Source organism: Mustela nigripes, chromosome 6, assembly GCF_022355385.1.
Source record: "Mustela nigripes isolate SB6536 chromosome 6, MUSNIG.SB6536, whole genome shotgun sequence".
In the NCBI taxonomy this organism is placed as follows: Eukaryota; Metazoa; Chordata; class Mammalia; order Carnivora; family Mustelidae; genus Mustela; species Mustela nigripes.
Window position 1 is genome coordinate 9,961,513 of NC_081562.1, and position 14,968 is coordinate 9,976,480.

The window sequence follows — 14,968 nt, forward strand, 5'->3', positions numbered from 1 at the left end:
ACCTCCCAGCAGAAAGCCCAAGCACGGCAATGAGGAAACAGGAGAGAGGGGGAGACAGAGAGACAGACAGAGGGAGGGGAAGAGAGAGGTCCCCTCTGTCCAGCATGGCTTCTCTGTGGACCCAGAGCGCCCACCGCCGCACCCACCCCATCCTGGCACAGCTGGGCCCAGGAGGGTGAGGGAGGAGGGGAGCCGGAGAGGGGCGCTGTGGGACCCCACGCCCAGGCTTCTTACCCTGGGCCCTCTCCCTCTACGGCCACCCCTCCCACCCCAGGGGGGTCTCAGACGCCACAGGCAGCAGGGAAGTCCTTCCCTCCAAGAGGAGGAACCAAGGGATGGGAGGACAAGTGGGGACCCACCGGGATCGAGAGATGCCGGGCAGGCGGGCCGCGGGCGGACAGCAGCGGGTGTCGGAGACTGCTGCGGGCAGCTGGACACGACCGGCTGGATGCGCGTCCCTCCGTCCCTCTGTCCATCCAGGGCGGCTCCTCTCTGGGCGGTTCTGAGGCCGGGCGGGCGCTGTTAAAAAGCTTTTTATGTGTGTGTGTGTTAATCACATGATTGCCGTTCACCTGTATTTCGAACAAAGACAGCTCACTGTTTCAAGGCCCCGAACAAGAGTCTGGGCACAGGGAAGAGAAGGGAGGCGGGGGGAGGAGGGTTGGCAGCGCCGGGGGTGGCGTCGAGGAAAACTGGGGGGAGATTGTCCAAGGCCGGCAAGCGAGAGAAAGAGAAAACCCTTATCAAACTCCTAATTCACTGGGCTCCGAGGCCCCAGACACACTGGCCCGATTGTCTGACTGGTTGTGTGTGCGAGCATGTGTGTGTGTGTGTGTTCCAATGTCCGCTCCCCCCACCCCCAACATGCCTTTGCCTCGTGTGACTACCTCATTGTGTCCCATTACCCACCCCCCTCCACCCCCTTGGCCTTTCTCAAGCATGAGGCCTTGCCTAGACCCCCTTAGCAGCCCCAGTCCAGACGAGACTCCCTTGGGCTGGGCCTAAGGCCTTGCCCAGCCGCTGAGCTCAGGAGTGTACGTGGTCGCCCACGCGGGCCCAGGCTCCATGTGCCCCTCCACGCCCACCCGAACCTCTGCCTCCACACCCGGCCCCTGGGAAAGGGGAGAGGAAAAGGAGCCTTGGATGATGGGCGGGAAAGAAAAGGGAGAGAGGTGACCCCACTGGGGAGGTGGCCGAGGACAGGAGTGGGCAGAGAGGTGGGAGAGGGAGGCGGGCAGGGAGGGAGACACCCTGAAAGGGTGGGGAGTGCGGGACTTCACGACAGCCCTGAATGAGAATCTCCCCACCGCAGACCAAGAGAGCATGAACCCAGCGTGGAGGGAGTTGGGGTCCCAGAAGCCTTTCAGACCTAGCTGAAGAGGACCCCCCAGCCCAGCCCCACGGCCAGCTCCCCTAGGAACTTCAGTCCTGCCTCCCTCTACCTTGAGCCAGGCCAGCCCTTCCAAGCGCTGCGTGTCTGGTGAGAAGGGCCCAGGGCTGGAGCTAGGGCCTCTGGCCTGGGCAGGAGGTATCCAGCCACCCCTGCCTCTCCAGGTACGGACCCGCGTGTGCTTTCTCTCCCATATGAGTTGAGGCAGAGGGTAGCCTGGGTCAGGCTGGGAGGCAGGTGAGGCAGGCTGAGAAGAAGCGTCCCTCGGATCACAGTAGGCCCTCCCTAAGCGTCTTAAACCAGCAGCGCAGGCCGGGCGCCCTCAGATGTCCACAGAACCTTCCCCTGTGTTCTCTTCATCCAGCCCCAATCCTTTGCCACCTGCCCATCCCGCCACCTGAGGCAGAGGCTGGGGGTCCCAGTTGGGCCCAATTTTCCTGCAGGTGACAGGTCCGACCCTGCCCACCTGCATCCTTTGGCTTTCCCGGCCTAACCACGCCCACTCCTACACCTCCCTGACTATGCCCAGGCCCCAAGACCCGCCTGGGACAGCCGCGCCTGGAGCTGGGGTGGGGGGGCCTGGCGGAGGAGCCCTGAGTGTTGGGGATGAAGGACAGCGCTGGAGGCTCCACCTTCTGCCCTTCCCTCCCTCCCCTCCCCCCCCTCCCCCTCCTTCCTTCCCAGCCCTCGGCAGCAGCTCAGTGCTCAGTCAGTCTCAGGCTGTCCGGCCGGGGTGGTTGGTGGTGAGGTTTCAGGCTCCGTCGGGACGAGGCCGTGGCCTGAGGCTCAGGGCCCCCCAGCCCCTCCCTTCCAGCCCACCAGCGTCACCCCCCAGCCCCGAGCTGGACCGCACACCTTGGGACACGGTTTTCCACTTCCTAAGGACGAGCCCCAGACTGGAGGAGAGGTCCGAGGAGGTGAGTGAGTGCGCAGTCCGCTCCTCTGCTCCTGCCTTCCTGGGCCCGGGCCTGGGACCCCGCGGTGGGGCGTGGGTGGAGAGAGAATGACACCCGCATCTGCCCCCCCCCCCGCCCCCGCCGGCTCCTCTAGACTCCATGGGGGGCAGGCAGAAGGGAAGACGGAAAGGTGAGAGAAAAGGTGGGAAATTCCAGGAGCCAGGATTAGAGTAGAATAAAGAGTCCGTTTTTCTTCCTTTCCATCAACAAACCTCCACCCAAAAAGAGGTTTAAAAAAACCCAAACCCACCCACACCAAGAGACGGTTGGGACCAGGTGGTGGGAAGACGCGGAGGCGGGCGCTCGGAGGCCGAGCCCGGGTCTGGCATGTGCACGGGCCCCACCTCGGGGCTGTGCCCGCGTCGCGTTCCGGCTGCCGTCGGGGCTGCGCTCACCGCCGCTCCGTCGCGTCCTCCTTCCCATCCAGGTGGGCGTTGGACTCTTCGCGAGGACCCCGGCGGCGGGCCCCGGGGAGGCGGCCGAGGCGGCGGCGGCCGGGGGCGACATGGCGGAGGAGCAGGACCTATCCGAGGTGGAGCTGAGCCCCGTGGGCTCCGAGGAGCCCCGCTGCCTGTCCCCGGGGAGCGCGCCCTCGCTGGGGCCCGACGGCGGTGGCGGCGGCGGCGGCGGCGGCGGATCGGGCCTGCGAGCCAGCCCGGGGCCCGGCGAGCTGGGCAAGGTCAAGAAGGAGCAGCAGGACGGCGAGGCGGACGATGACAAGTTCCCCGTGTGCATCCGCGAGGCGGTCAGCCAGGTGCTGAGCGGCTACGACTGGACGCTGGTGCCCATGCCCGTGCGCGTCAACGGCGCCAGCAAGAGCAAGCCGCACGTCAAGCGGCCCATGAACGCCTTCATGGTGTGGGCGCAGGCGGCGCGCAGGAAGCTGGCCGACCAGTACCCGCACCTGCACAACGCCGAGCTCAGCAAGACGCTGGGCAAGCTCTGGAGGTGAGCGCCCCCGAATCGCCTCCGGGGAGCTCCCGCGGGCCCCCCTAGCTGCGGGTGGATTCAGGCCAGACGCGCGCTGCCCGGGCCCTTCTCGCGGGGGGCAGCCACCGCTCTGATGGGACTGGAAGACCAGGTGTGGGGCTCGGGCCCGCCCTTCCCCCACAAGTACCCCCTTGAGGTTGCGCCGCCTTAGAACTCCAGTGGCCTAGGCAAGGCTCCCCACCCGGGGCAGCGGGCAGGAGGGCGCCCCCTCGTGGTTGGAATTCCGTCGGTGGCAGGCGAAGGGCCTGAGCTTCTTCCTGGGGGGGGGGGGGGAAGGAGGGGGAGGGGGGAGGATCCCGGGGGGCCCACACCAAAGACCTTCACTAACGTCTTCCGCCGGCCCGGCGCACTGGAGGGTGCCACTGCCACCGGCCCCACTAGTCAGGGGGATGCCCGAGAAATGCTTGGGACAGAACGGAAGGCCTGGCTGGTGAAGCAGGGAAACTAAGGCAGCCAGTTCAAGGAAAATAAGGAACTCAGAAGGAGCCTTTGAAAGAGTGAGGGATGGAGAACGGCCAAGGGCAAATCTGTCACTGCAGGATCCTGTCTTGTCCCAACTACCTTCATCGTGCCCTCCTTATCCTCCCCTCCTTCCGGGTTGGGGGAGGGGGGACTCCTGTCTTTATCCTCTAGGGTAAGGGCCACACAGAGAGAAGTATCCCCTCCCACCCTGTGCCAGTGCTGCCAGGCCTGCCCCTCTCTCCCTCCCTCCCGACGTCCGGCGCCATCTTCTTTTCCAGGGCCCCACCCAGCGCTGAGTAACCTCCTACCCCTCCAGCCCCAGAGCTGGAGCCGAGCGCCCTGGCCAGGAGGAAACCTTGGCCCCTCAGAGTCCTTGGTCCCCTGGGGCCAGCCCAAACCTCTGGGGGAAAACATGCCCCCCAACGAGGAAGCCGGCCACCCCTCCCCTCAGGTCTGGGGCTCAGCCTGGCCCCTTGGGATATGTTGAGCAGGGTAACCACCTCCCACCTCAGGCGTCCTGGGCAGCTCAGGAAAAGAACAGGCGATCCAGGAGATGCAAGCCTGCAGAGGCCCCCTGATGCCCCCACCAGACTGCCTAAGAGACAGGTCCAGAAAGGAAAAGGGACCTCAAAGTCCACATCCCAGCTGGTGGCAGAGCAGGGTCAAATCCAGGTCTACTGGTCGTCCTCCACACTGTCCTTGGTGACAGTGGCGGGTCACCCCTTGGCTCTAAAGCGTGGTTAGGAGGTGGGGGGACAGAGAAGGGGAGAGTGGAAGTACAGCACACCTCAGTTCCAGAAAGTCGGCACTTCTCAGAGGAGCGGGCTTCCCTCCTGCTGCTGCCCTCCCCTGGTGGGCCCCAGTGTAATGGAGATGGGGCCTAGAAGGCCAAAAGTTTAGGGTGGTACAAGAAGCTAGAAGGCCCCCCCAAGAGACCAAGAGGGATTCGCATCCAGCCCCAGGGCCCCATGTGTTTGCTGATGGCCTGGTGCCCCTTCACATCCCCATCTTGGCCGTCAGCGCTCTGCTCATCCCGGGCAGGCAGGCCTTGGGCTTAGTGACCAGCCTGCTGTAAGGACTCAGAGGCTCCAGCTCTGCCCAAGAGCAGGGTCAAAACTAGCTCGTCCGCCCAAGGTCCATCTGCACTGGGTAGGGCACAGCCCAGGCCAATACTCTTGGTGTCGTGGGACAGAGAAGAGCAAATGAGAGACAGAAACCAGGAGGGAGACAGGCAGAAGGAGCAGGTCCTGGGGATCAGGAACAGACCGCAGCACCAGCTCAATGACAGCATCAACACAAGGATGGACCCCCACTTGTCCCTCAACCCACTGCAGGGGATTTAAGACTAGACCCTCCATTGTCCCTGTTCTTGTTCCTCCAGCCCAGAACCCTGGGCTTGGGCTCCCTCCAGAGGACTAGTTCCTGGCCATCCGTGATTGGCCCCAAGGGCCAATCTAGCATAGGGCCATCAGGAAAGCGGGCACTGCTTGCTCAGGACCCAAGCCCAGGGTAGGAGGGTGGCAGGAAAAGGACAAGGATCAAAGGCTATCCCCATAGGTGGGCGAGCTACCTGGATCCTGGGTGGGGGCCCATACCGAAATCCCTCCCCAGTTCATAATTCCCAGGCCACCAGGGAGGGTATGGGCTAAACAGGCAGAACTAGAAAACAGGGCCCTAAACCCAAAAAGAGGAAGACATGAGGACAGACTGCTTAGGGTGCTGGAAATGGGTTGGGGTCGGACACCCAGCGTCCAGGTCCTGGCTCCTAAGTGGCTGTGTGAGCTCTAATAGTCACATGCTGACGGTTGTACATTGGTGTACTTGCTGGAAAGAGTAATTAGACCCCAGAGACTGAAAAGGGGGTCACAGGCTGGAGCCTCTCTTGACCCCCAAGTCCACAGGCCCCTTCCCTGACAGAGAGAGCAGACGGAGCAGCAGCCCGTGCCCCACCTTAGGAGCACCCCCCACCACCACCAAGTTGGGATTTCCAGTTTGCAGGGGGAACCAGCCTACCCTCTCCTGGCCCCTATTCCAGACCCGGGAGATCTAGAGGACAGAGGCCAGGTGGAATGCAAATGAAGATCGGGTTTGCAGTTAGAGCGGTGGGTACATGGGGGGGTCTGGGGGACAATGCAAGGCTGGTGCGGGGGTCAAGATGAACAGAGCTGAGGTTGGAGTAAGGCTGGGGTCGGGGCTTGGAGGCTCATTAGCCAGCTGGGCTGGGGTGGGGGCTGGAGGTGGGGGGACCAGAGGTCAGGATCCTGTCAAGATTAGGGTACTGCTGGGACCTAGCAGGGTGGTGACAGTGTATCGTGTTGGATTCTTCCCTGTCTTGTGGCCTGTGCCCCCACTCCATGCCCCCACTGTGTTCTTGCTGATTCACACCCAGTTGCCAGCTGGATAGAGGGCACAAGCAAGGATCTGGGTAGGAGAGGAAGCTCAGTGTCCCCAGCCATTGCAGAGCGTCTGAGCTGGGGCCCTTGGAAGTGGCTGAGTCCTCTAGTGCCTCTCTCTCTCCGCGCCCTCAACACACACACACACACACACACACACACAAATCTGCGGCCCAGCCTCCCTGAGGCCTGGCTAGGGGGATAGCCTGCATGGCTGGGGGAGAAAGGGGGCAGCCCACTCCCTCGTCCCAGAGGAGGTGCTGATCTGGGGTTTCCATCCCATCCCTCAGCTGGAGGGATCCTTGGAGAAAGCTACATTAGGGCTGGGTTCTGGCAGCCTGGTGGGGGGAGGGGGCGGCTGGGCAGGCTAAGCTGCACAGGAATGCTGCCTCCGGCTAGGAGGTGCCTGGTATGACCACCCCCTCCCATCCTGGACAGGAGGGCTAGGCCTTCTGCTGGCTGGGGGAGGAGGGCAGCGGAGACAGGCCCTTTGGGCAGCAGAGTCACACTCCCAGAGTCCCTCATGTCTAGGACTCTCTGAGTCTGTTCTTTGCCCTCAGCCCACTCCACTTGAGGCACTCTATTCTGCCCTCCTTGCCCTGGGGGCAGCCAAGCCTTAAACATCACCCCCTCCACTGTCCTCCAGCCCTGGCCTGAGGCTGGACTTGAGTGGGCCCCAGGCACTGCCTTCAGGGCTGGTCTCAGGCTGGGGAGAGGGTCTATCTGCCTCTGTCTCAGGGTCTGGAAAGAAAGTCTAGCTTCCTCTACCCTCTGTCACTCCCTGGACAAGGAGATGTGATCTCCCCTGGGATGCTGTGACCCCAGAGAGCAAAGGGGACTTTCATCCTGTCTGCACCACACTGGGACTCACAAAAGGAACATTCCAGAGTTGAGAGGGCCCAACCCAGGTCCTCCTGGCCCAGGCCCCCACCCCCAGCAGTATGAGAACAGCACCTGTTTCTCAAGGTGCCTGCCCTCCACCCCCAGGCCTCGTGCAAGGGGCTTCACACCCAGGACCTCAGCCAATCTGACACCCAGTGAAGTAGGCATTATCCTCTAGGGACAAGCAAAGAAGCCCATAGGAGCAATTTGCCCGTGGTCCCACAGCTAGCCAGTAGCAGAGACTGAGTTCTTCCCCCCACTCTGCTTTGCATACCTCCAGCCCCAGGGAGCTCATCCCCTAAGAAGGCAGCCAGCTCTACCTCCAGACAGATCTGATGACGGGAAAGCTTTTTCTTTCCTTGAAATGAAGTTCCATATCCCTCAAAAGCCCTATTCCTGGGGCACCTGGGTGGCTCAGTCGGTTGAGCATCTGACCGCTGGTTTTGTCTCAGGTTGTGAGCTTCTTCTGGCTCCTGGAGTCAAGCCCTGCCTTGGGCTCCTCAAACAGAATCTGCTTGCCCCTCCCCATTCCCCTCCAACCCCCTTCCCCACCACCTCCCCGCCCCCCACCGTTGTTTGTGTGCTCACACTCATGCTCTCTCTCCCTCTAGGATAAATGAATAAATCTTAAAAAAAAAAAAAAAAAAAAAAAAGCTCTATCCATACGTCTAACTCCATCCTCAGGGTTGCCAGGAGCCCCTGAGAGTTTAGGGATGATCACAGCCTTCTGAGCCTGTGGATCCTCCGGCCTCACTTCCTAGTTTGTGACTCAAAGAGCAAACCCCCACCAACTCCCCCTGCCCTGGACCCCGCCCACCCTCTGCACTTGCCACCCCCACCCCCGCACTCCCAGGCCTCATTTGTCTGAGGGCAGAGACTCACACTGGCCGCTGGGCTATCTCCCCCAACTGTACCGCCCCAGGCTGCTGAATGAGAGTGACAAGCGCCCCTTCATCGAGGAGGCTGAGCGGCTCCGAATGCAGCACAAGAAGGATCACCCGGACTACAAGTACCAACCCCGGAGGCGGAAGAACGGAAAGGCGGCCCAGGGGGAGTCAGAGTGTCCCGGCGGGGAGGCTGAGCAGGGCGGCGCTGCTGCCATCCAGGCCCACTACAAGAGTGCCCACCTGGACCACCGGCACCCGGGAGAGGGCTCCCCCATGTCAGATGGGAACCCCGAGCACCCCTCAGGTGAGCGCTGGGCTGATGAGCTATGGGTGGGGAGAGCCTGGGCGCTGGGGAGGCTCACCCAGCTGCACAGTTGCCCCAGTTGGGGTGCAGGGTCCGGGAGGGAGCTCGGTGGGAACTCAGGTCCCCGAGGAAGTAGCTGGGCCAGATGGCTCTGGTGGATGGAAGCGGGCACAGCTACTAAGTGAAGAGGCCAGTTAAGGAGGCTGTGGAGGCCATGGAGGCCAAGGGGTGAGTTACAACAGGGAAAGCAGAGACAGGGTGATTTTGAGAGATGGGTGATCAGATGGAGGAGAGATCATTGCCTCCTTCCCGCCTCCCAGTCTGATGGGGGAGCCACAGCAGGGGATCTTGAGCAAGTGCCATGGAGAGGCCAGACATAGGGCATCTCGTTGCATTCTTATTAATGAAAATACCAGCTAACATTAATTGAGCACCTACTGTGTACAGGCACCCGAATTACCTTATGTGTATTATCATTCAATTACTCTGAGCTGTGATGAGGCAGCCACACTGCCTGGGCTCCTACTTCAGCTGTGTGGCAAATGACGCCCATGTCACGGATGAGTAAACGGACACAGCTGAGTCTGAGCCCAGGCAGCTGGATTCCGGGGCCCCTGCTGACACTAGTGCTGCCTTGCTTCTGTTCGTACAACGTGTAGAAGGCCGTACATGGGGTCAGGCATATGGGAAGTCTCTGTCGGCACAGCTCTGCCCTCAGGAGACACGCCCGAGTCCTCCTTTGTGCCAGACCCAGGAGCAGACACCAGAGGCACCAACAAGAGAAGCTCCCTGGTCTACGAGGTCCACAGTGTAGAGGGAGGAGCAGGGATGAAAACAAATGAACGAATCCAAAACAAGTGTGCATGAAGCCTGCACCTTCCAGAAGGAGGCCGTGTCTGAGCTGCTTAGTATCATCTTTGGGCTTTTTTTTTTTTAAGATTTTTTAAAATTTATTTATTGGACAGACAGAGATCACAAGTAGGCAGAGAGGCAGGTAGAGAGAGAGGGAAGCAGGCTCCCCACTAAGCAGAGAGGCCGATGCAGGGCTCGATCCCAGGACCCTGGGACCATAACCTGAGCCGAAGGCAGAGGCTTCAACCCACTGAGCCACCCAGTGGCTCCAGGTGCCTCAGTATCATCTCTGTTTTACTGATAAGGAAACAGGTTAGAGAAGATGAGCATTTTTCCAGGATCACACAGTAAGTGATAGAGCCAGGATTCCAACCCGGGTGAGCCTCTCAAACTCCAGAGCACTTGGCCAGTGCCGGACCTGGCATTGCCTCTGGCCTGATGTGAGAGACATGGGCCGGCCCCCAAGGAGCCCCCAGTCTCATAGACCAAGGGCATGTTCTCTCTCCAATGGGATCCCCAGTCCAGCCGTCTCTCCCACACAACTTACATACCTTACCTTCAAAGATTCAGGGACACACACACACACACACACACACACACACACACATACACACAGCAGAAGACCACTACCAGTCACCTTGGAATACAACCATGGGCCTGGGTCTCTGCTCAACCTTCAAGGCCCAGCTCAGCTTCCTTTCCCCAGAGAGACCTTCCCTAAGTGCCCACGGCAGGGCGGGTAGCTTCTTCCTCTGGTCTCCTGAGCCCCCTGCACGTCCCGTCACTTCTGAGCTGCCCTCCAGTTCTGTGTGAGTCTCTGGATCCTCCCCCAAGACTGGGAGCTTATAAAGTAGGATCCCCTTTCTTTCCTCTTGTGTGCCCTGCACCTGGCACCACACCCCCTAAGCATTTGGTGAATGAATGTGTGAATGAGAAAACCAAGGAACGGGTGGAACGAGTCAGCTAAGTGCCCGTCCAGGGGACAGCTAAGGGGCAGCGGGGGCAGAGAAGGAAGCTGACTTCCGCTGATATGAGGAACAACTTCCCCAACAGGGAAGGTCGTTCAGGATGCAGCAAGTCTCTCCAGGAGGTGGGTGACAGGGAGAGTCCTGCTGTGGGTGGGGGAGGCCGATGCACCCCTCCAAATGGGGGTCTTCAGAAACAGCTGGAGACCAGCCCTAGACTGTTAGAGAATTAAGCACCAACTTGGGCTGCCCAAACACGTCAAGCGTACAAGGTCACGCCGTGATCCATCCTCAGCCCCCCGAGGCATCTTCTCTGACAGTGAACCATCAGAATCCAGAAGCCTCTGACTCGCTTCCCACTTTCTTTCTGTCTCCCTTCCACCCAGGCCAGAGCCATGGCCCACCCACCCCTCCGACCACCCCAAAGACAGAGCTGCAGTCGGGCAAGGCAGACCCCAAGCGGGATGGGCGCTCCATGGGGGAGGGCGGGAAGCCTCACATCGACTTCGGCAACGTGGACATCGGTGAGATCAGCCACGAGGTAATGTCCAACATGGAGACCTTTGATGTGGCTGAGTTGGACCAGTACCTGCCACCCAACGGGCACCCGGGCCACGTGGGCAGCTACTCAGCAGCCGGCTACGGGCTGGGCAGCGCCCTGGCTGTGGCCAGTGGACACTCCGCCTGGATCTCCAAGCCACCAGGCGTGGCTCTGCCTACAGTCTCGCCACCTGGCGTGGACGCCAAAGCCCAGGTGAAGACGGAGACCGCAGGGCCCCAGGGCCCGCCGCACTACACCGACCAGCCGTCCACCTCGCAGATCGCCTACACCTCCCTCAGCCTGCCCCACTACGGCTCCGCCTTCCCCTCCATCTCCCGCCCCCAGTTTGACTACTCTGACCATCAGCCCTCAGGACCCTATTACGGCCATTCAGGCCAGGCCTCTGGCCTCTATTCGGCCTTCTCCTACATGGGGCCCTCGCAGCGGCCCCTCTACACGGCCATCTCTGACCCTAGCCCCTCAGGGCCCCAGTCCCACAGCCCCACACACTGGGAGCAGCCAGTATATACGACGCTGTCCCGGCCTTAAAGGGGGGGCCCTGTCATCGCCACCTTGCCCGGCCCCTCTGGGTGGCATGCCCCTTCCCCCAGCCCTCGTGCCCTGTTCCTCACCCATCTCAGGCCTGGTGGTGGCTGGAGAGGAGGCTGCAGAGGCTGACAGCTGAGGGAAGGCTTTCTGTCTGGCTCACTGCCTTTGATGACCCCACCCCGTCCTATCCTGGCTCCAGCCCAGGCAAAGCCCTGGGCTACTAGGCTGGGCAGAAGAGAAGGAGAGGACTGTTGCCCCTAGACTGAATGATGAGGGGCTGCACCTTCCCCCCCAGGAATGACCCTCATCCCAGGACCTGAGAAAGACCCATTCACCCTCCTCTGGGAGTCGGGGAGGCATCCAGGGTTGGATGGGAATCGGAGGCCCTGCCACGCCTGGGCCCGTGTTGGCTTTCTCGTGGAGAGTGAGGGGTCTGACATAACCCATGCCACTTGGGCCACGTGCCTAAGATCAAAGCCAGCCAGAGACCTGCGTCAGTGCCTACAGTGGGCTACGTCTGCCCCTCGGGGGCTGAGGACAGCTCTGAACAGCCTGGGTGGGGCAGGAGTGCTCAGAGGGAGGACTCCTCATCCCCACAGGGCCCCCTCCCCTTCTGAACACAGGGAGGAATTGGCACAGAGGCCTCCGGACCCATTTCCATGCCAGCCACCTCATTCTTTGTCTCACGGAGACAGGGCGTCCTGGTCCTACTCCATGACAGCCCCCCAGACCTTGAGGCACCTCCCGGATGAGGAGTGAGAAGGCAGGGGCTCTAGGAAAGGATTCAGAGACAATTCACAGAGCCTTCCTCCCAGGCTCCCTGCCAACTCCCTCTCCCCTCACCAGGCTCTGCGGTCCCTGCTCTGTCAGCCCCGGCCCCTCGGGCTTCCCAGAGGGTCACAGCTGCTCAGACCTCTGCCCTTAGCTCCAGGAGGAGACACAGGACAGGGCCCGGGACCCAGGTTGCTGGCAGCAGGCTGAAGACACTAGACTCCGGACATGTACGTTCTGCCCTGGCCTTTTGCCCTTTGCCTCCCAGTGGTATCTGAATAAAGTATGTAGCTCTGTCTGCCCCTATCTTCCTGTTCTGCAGCCCCGCAGTCCACATGTAACTCATTACTGCCCCCTCTTATTTATCTCAGTAGACCCCTCTCCCCTCTCCCCTCCTCCTAGGTATTCCAGCCCCTATTAACTCTGCATTAAGCATTCCACATAATAAAATTAAAGGTTCCGGTTACCTGCTTGGTGGGCCTGACCTGGCCTGTCTCTTGGTCTCTTATCCCCGCACCTGTACCTCCTCGGATGCTTTCTGGAAGTAGCTAGGGGCAGAATGCAAAGGTCGTATAATACAGAGGTCTCCTCTCTCCCGTAAGACGGTAGGGGCCATGCCATGTGTTGGGACAAGTGGCATCACAGTGGGGTCCGTTGATGCCCGGGCTGGAGGCCCCTGCTGGGAGCTATCCCCCAGCCCTGCTGCGCTCATCCTGTTGTGGGGCCACCTGCGCTTCCAGCTGGAGCTCAGCAGGAACAGCCCCTTTTACTTGCCCAGCAGAGGGGTGGGGGCCTGGAAGCATTCAAGGGACAGGTATTTGAAAGAGGGGGGTCAAGCCTGATGTCCAGCCGTCTACGGCCAGCAGGCCTGTCCTTTGGGATGTGTCACCGGGCTTTCTCTCACTGCACCCCTCTTTGTGCCTCCCCTCCCCTAGCGCGTACGCGCATGCGCACGCACACACACACACACCCTTGGTCTGCTCCGCGATCTAGCCAAGTCTTCATGGCAGCTGCATGGGTCTGTGTGTGAACCCGGAATGGCAGACACGCAAACTCATCCTTCAGTGCTCATTCCCTAGAAGCTCTTCCCTGGGTGGGATTCCACCCTGTGCTCGGGGGCAGAAGCCATTCCATGTCAGGGACAAGGGAAACCTCTTTCCTGCCATCTTCCACTGATGGATGGCTCTGGGGGCTGGAGGTCCTCCTTAGGCCAGGCTCCTAACAACAGTACAGTCCCCGTGCTCTGAGTGCTCCCTGACCAAGTGCTCTGCTGACTGCTTTGTCATTCAGGCCTAGGACCAAGTGGGTCCACTCGTTATCCCTGTTTTCCAAATGGGCGGCTGAAACTTGGAGACGTTGATGCTAATGAGACATTGACCTTGCCCACGGCTTGCAGGCCCCAATTCTGCTTGTCATCGGGAGTGATGCTTCTCCTCCGGCTCTAGACCAGCGTCCCCAGCTCCCTTTTCCATTTCTTCCACCTGTGGGCTCCAGTCCCTCACCACCTCGTCAGGACCTACGGCAGGGCAGGGAGCACCAAGTAGTATAGTCCCCCAGGCTGGCCACACTCCCACCTGGAAGCTGTGTCACGCGGATTCTTCTGGCAATGTCAGCCATAGCCACCGGCTCCTATGAGGCTTAGCTGTAACTACAAAGCCCTGCTCTTACAGACATAACTGATGCCAAGTCAGATCACCCGAAACTGTATAGAAGTTATTTTCTGGTGTTTTCTTTTGTTGTGTTGTAGTGAAAGGCAGGATTTTATACTGAGTTTTGACAGAACTCGTCTTGTTGGATTTGACTGTTTTCCCACCTATACTCAGTCCTGGAATTCTGAATCCAACTTATTGATCCTCCTTCTGAGTTTTATGTATCTGCAAACCTGAATATCCCTATTCAAGTCACAAATAAAAGAGGTTGACATGAAGAGAGGCCCATAGCCACCACCAAATACTTCTCCATCATCTGTTCCATTATCAACACTCTGAGGGAAGGACTAAACCGTCAACTCCGAATCTGACTGTATCACCACGAGTACAACCCCCTCCATCATAGCTATTCGGAAAGACTGCCTGATGCCTTGCTGAAATCAAGATTTGCTCTGTGGCATTCCTCCAACCTACCAGACCAACGAGACTACTAACCTTTGAGAAACGGAAATTGGATTCATGTGGCAACATTCTTAGAAATTCTGCTAGCTCCGGGATCTCCTCTTTATTTACCTCTGTGTTCTCAAATAGGAAACCACCTATTCTACAAATTTTGTCAGGGACGGATGAGGACTGACCTTCGGTACTCCTAAGTTTTACACCTAGCCGTTCCCCTCTGTTGCCATGCAGGTTGCTAGTCCATTTCCAGATGCTCACTGCTCCTGCTCTCCGTGGAGCTGTGGACAGAGCCAGTAGGGCAGAAGGGAGGGGCTCCATGGAGATGAAACCACCCCCTCCAGGACCCTGCCTCTCAAGAGATGGAGATGGACTGGGAAGTCACTGGGGATATGGAAGGAGGTAAAAATGGTCCCAGAGAGGACAAATGACCTTGGAGAAGTCGGAAGACCTGGCTTGTGCTCACGCCCTTAGACCTAAGGTTCTGGAGGTGCTTGGGCCTCAGTAGGGCAGTGGCTTCTGTGTGTGGAGAGATGGGGCCAGATGTTTCTGGAAGGGACTGAAGAAGCCATGCCCAGGCCTGGCCAGCTGAGCAGCAAGGGACTGACTCCCATGAAACAGGAGCAGGTTGGGAAGGGAGAGACGGGAAGAAAGCCACCCCTTCCTCCATCTCCCCTACGCCCTATCCCCTAAGGGTTAACCCCCTACTCCCTCTCTCAGCCCCTTTTCTCTTCCCCCGCCCAAACCCCATCTCCCTTTAATCACATCTGATACTGAGCGGCCCAGCAGGAACAAAGAGACCATTTAGAGAATCGGGGCCGAGAAAGTGACCCCGCACTCCGGGGCGGCCGCCTGGACGCCAGCACAAAGGCGGCATTTCAGAGCTGGAATTTCAGCACCCTACTTGATTAAAGGACTCCA

General features: G+C 59.9%; 1 protein-coding gene across 1 annotated transcript; it reads left to right on the forward strand.

The window, feature by feature from the left end:
* The first annotated feature begins 2,080 nt into the window (after nt 1-2,080).
* On the forward strand, nt 2,081-12,413 carry SOX10 (SRY-box transcription factor 10). The gene is made up of 4 exons (XM_059402030.1): nt 2,081-2,307; nt 2,774-3,294; nt 7,996-8,264; nt 10,468-12,413. The coding sequence occupies exons 2-4, from the start codon at nt 2,852-2,854 to the stop codon at nt 11,169-11,171; spliced, it is 1,416 nt and encodes a 471-aa protein (XP_059258013.1). The 5' UTR covers nt 2,081-2,307; nt 2,774-2,851; the 3' UTR covers nt 11,172-12,413.
* The last annotated feature ends 2,555 nt before the right edge of the window (nt 12,414-14,968 follow it).

Excerpts from the sequence above, each read along its gene's own strand:
- SOX10 (XM_059402030.1), top strand. The coding sequence starts at position 2,852 with ATGGCGGAGGAGCAGGACCTATCCGAGGTGGAGCTGAGCCCCGTGGGC. Across the intron at positions 3,295-7,995 it reads ACGCTGGGCAAGCTCTGGAG|GCTGCTGAATGAGAGTGACA; the intron begins GTGAGCGCCCCC and ends GTACCGCCCCAG. Across the intron at positions 8,265-10,467 it reads GAACCCCGAGCACCCCTCAG|GCCAGAGCCATGGCCCACCC; the intron begins GTGAGCGCTGGG and ends CCTTCCACCCAG.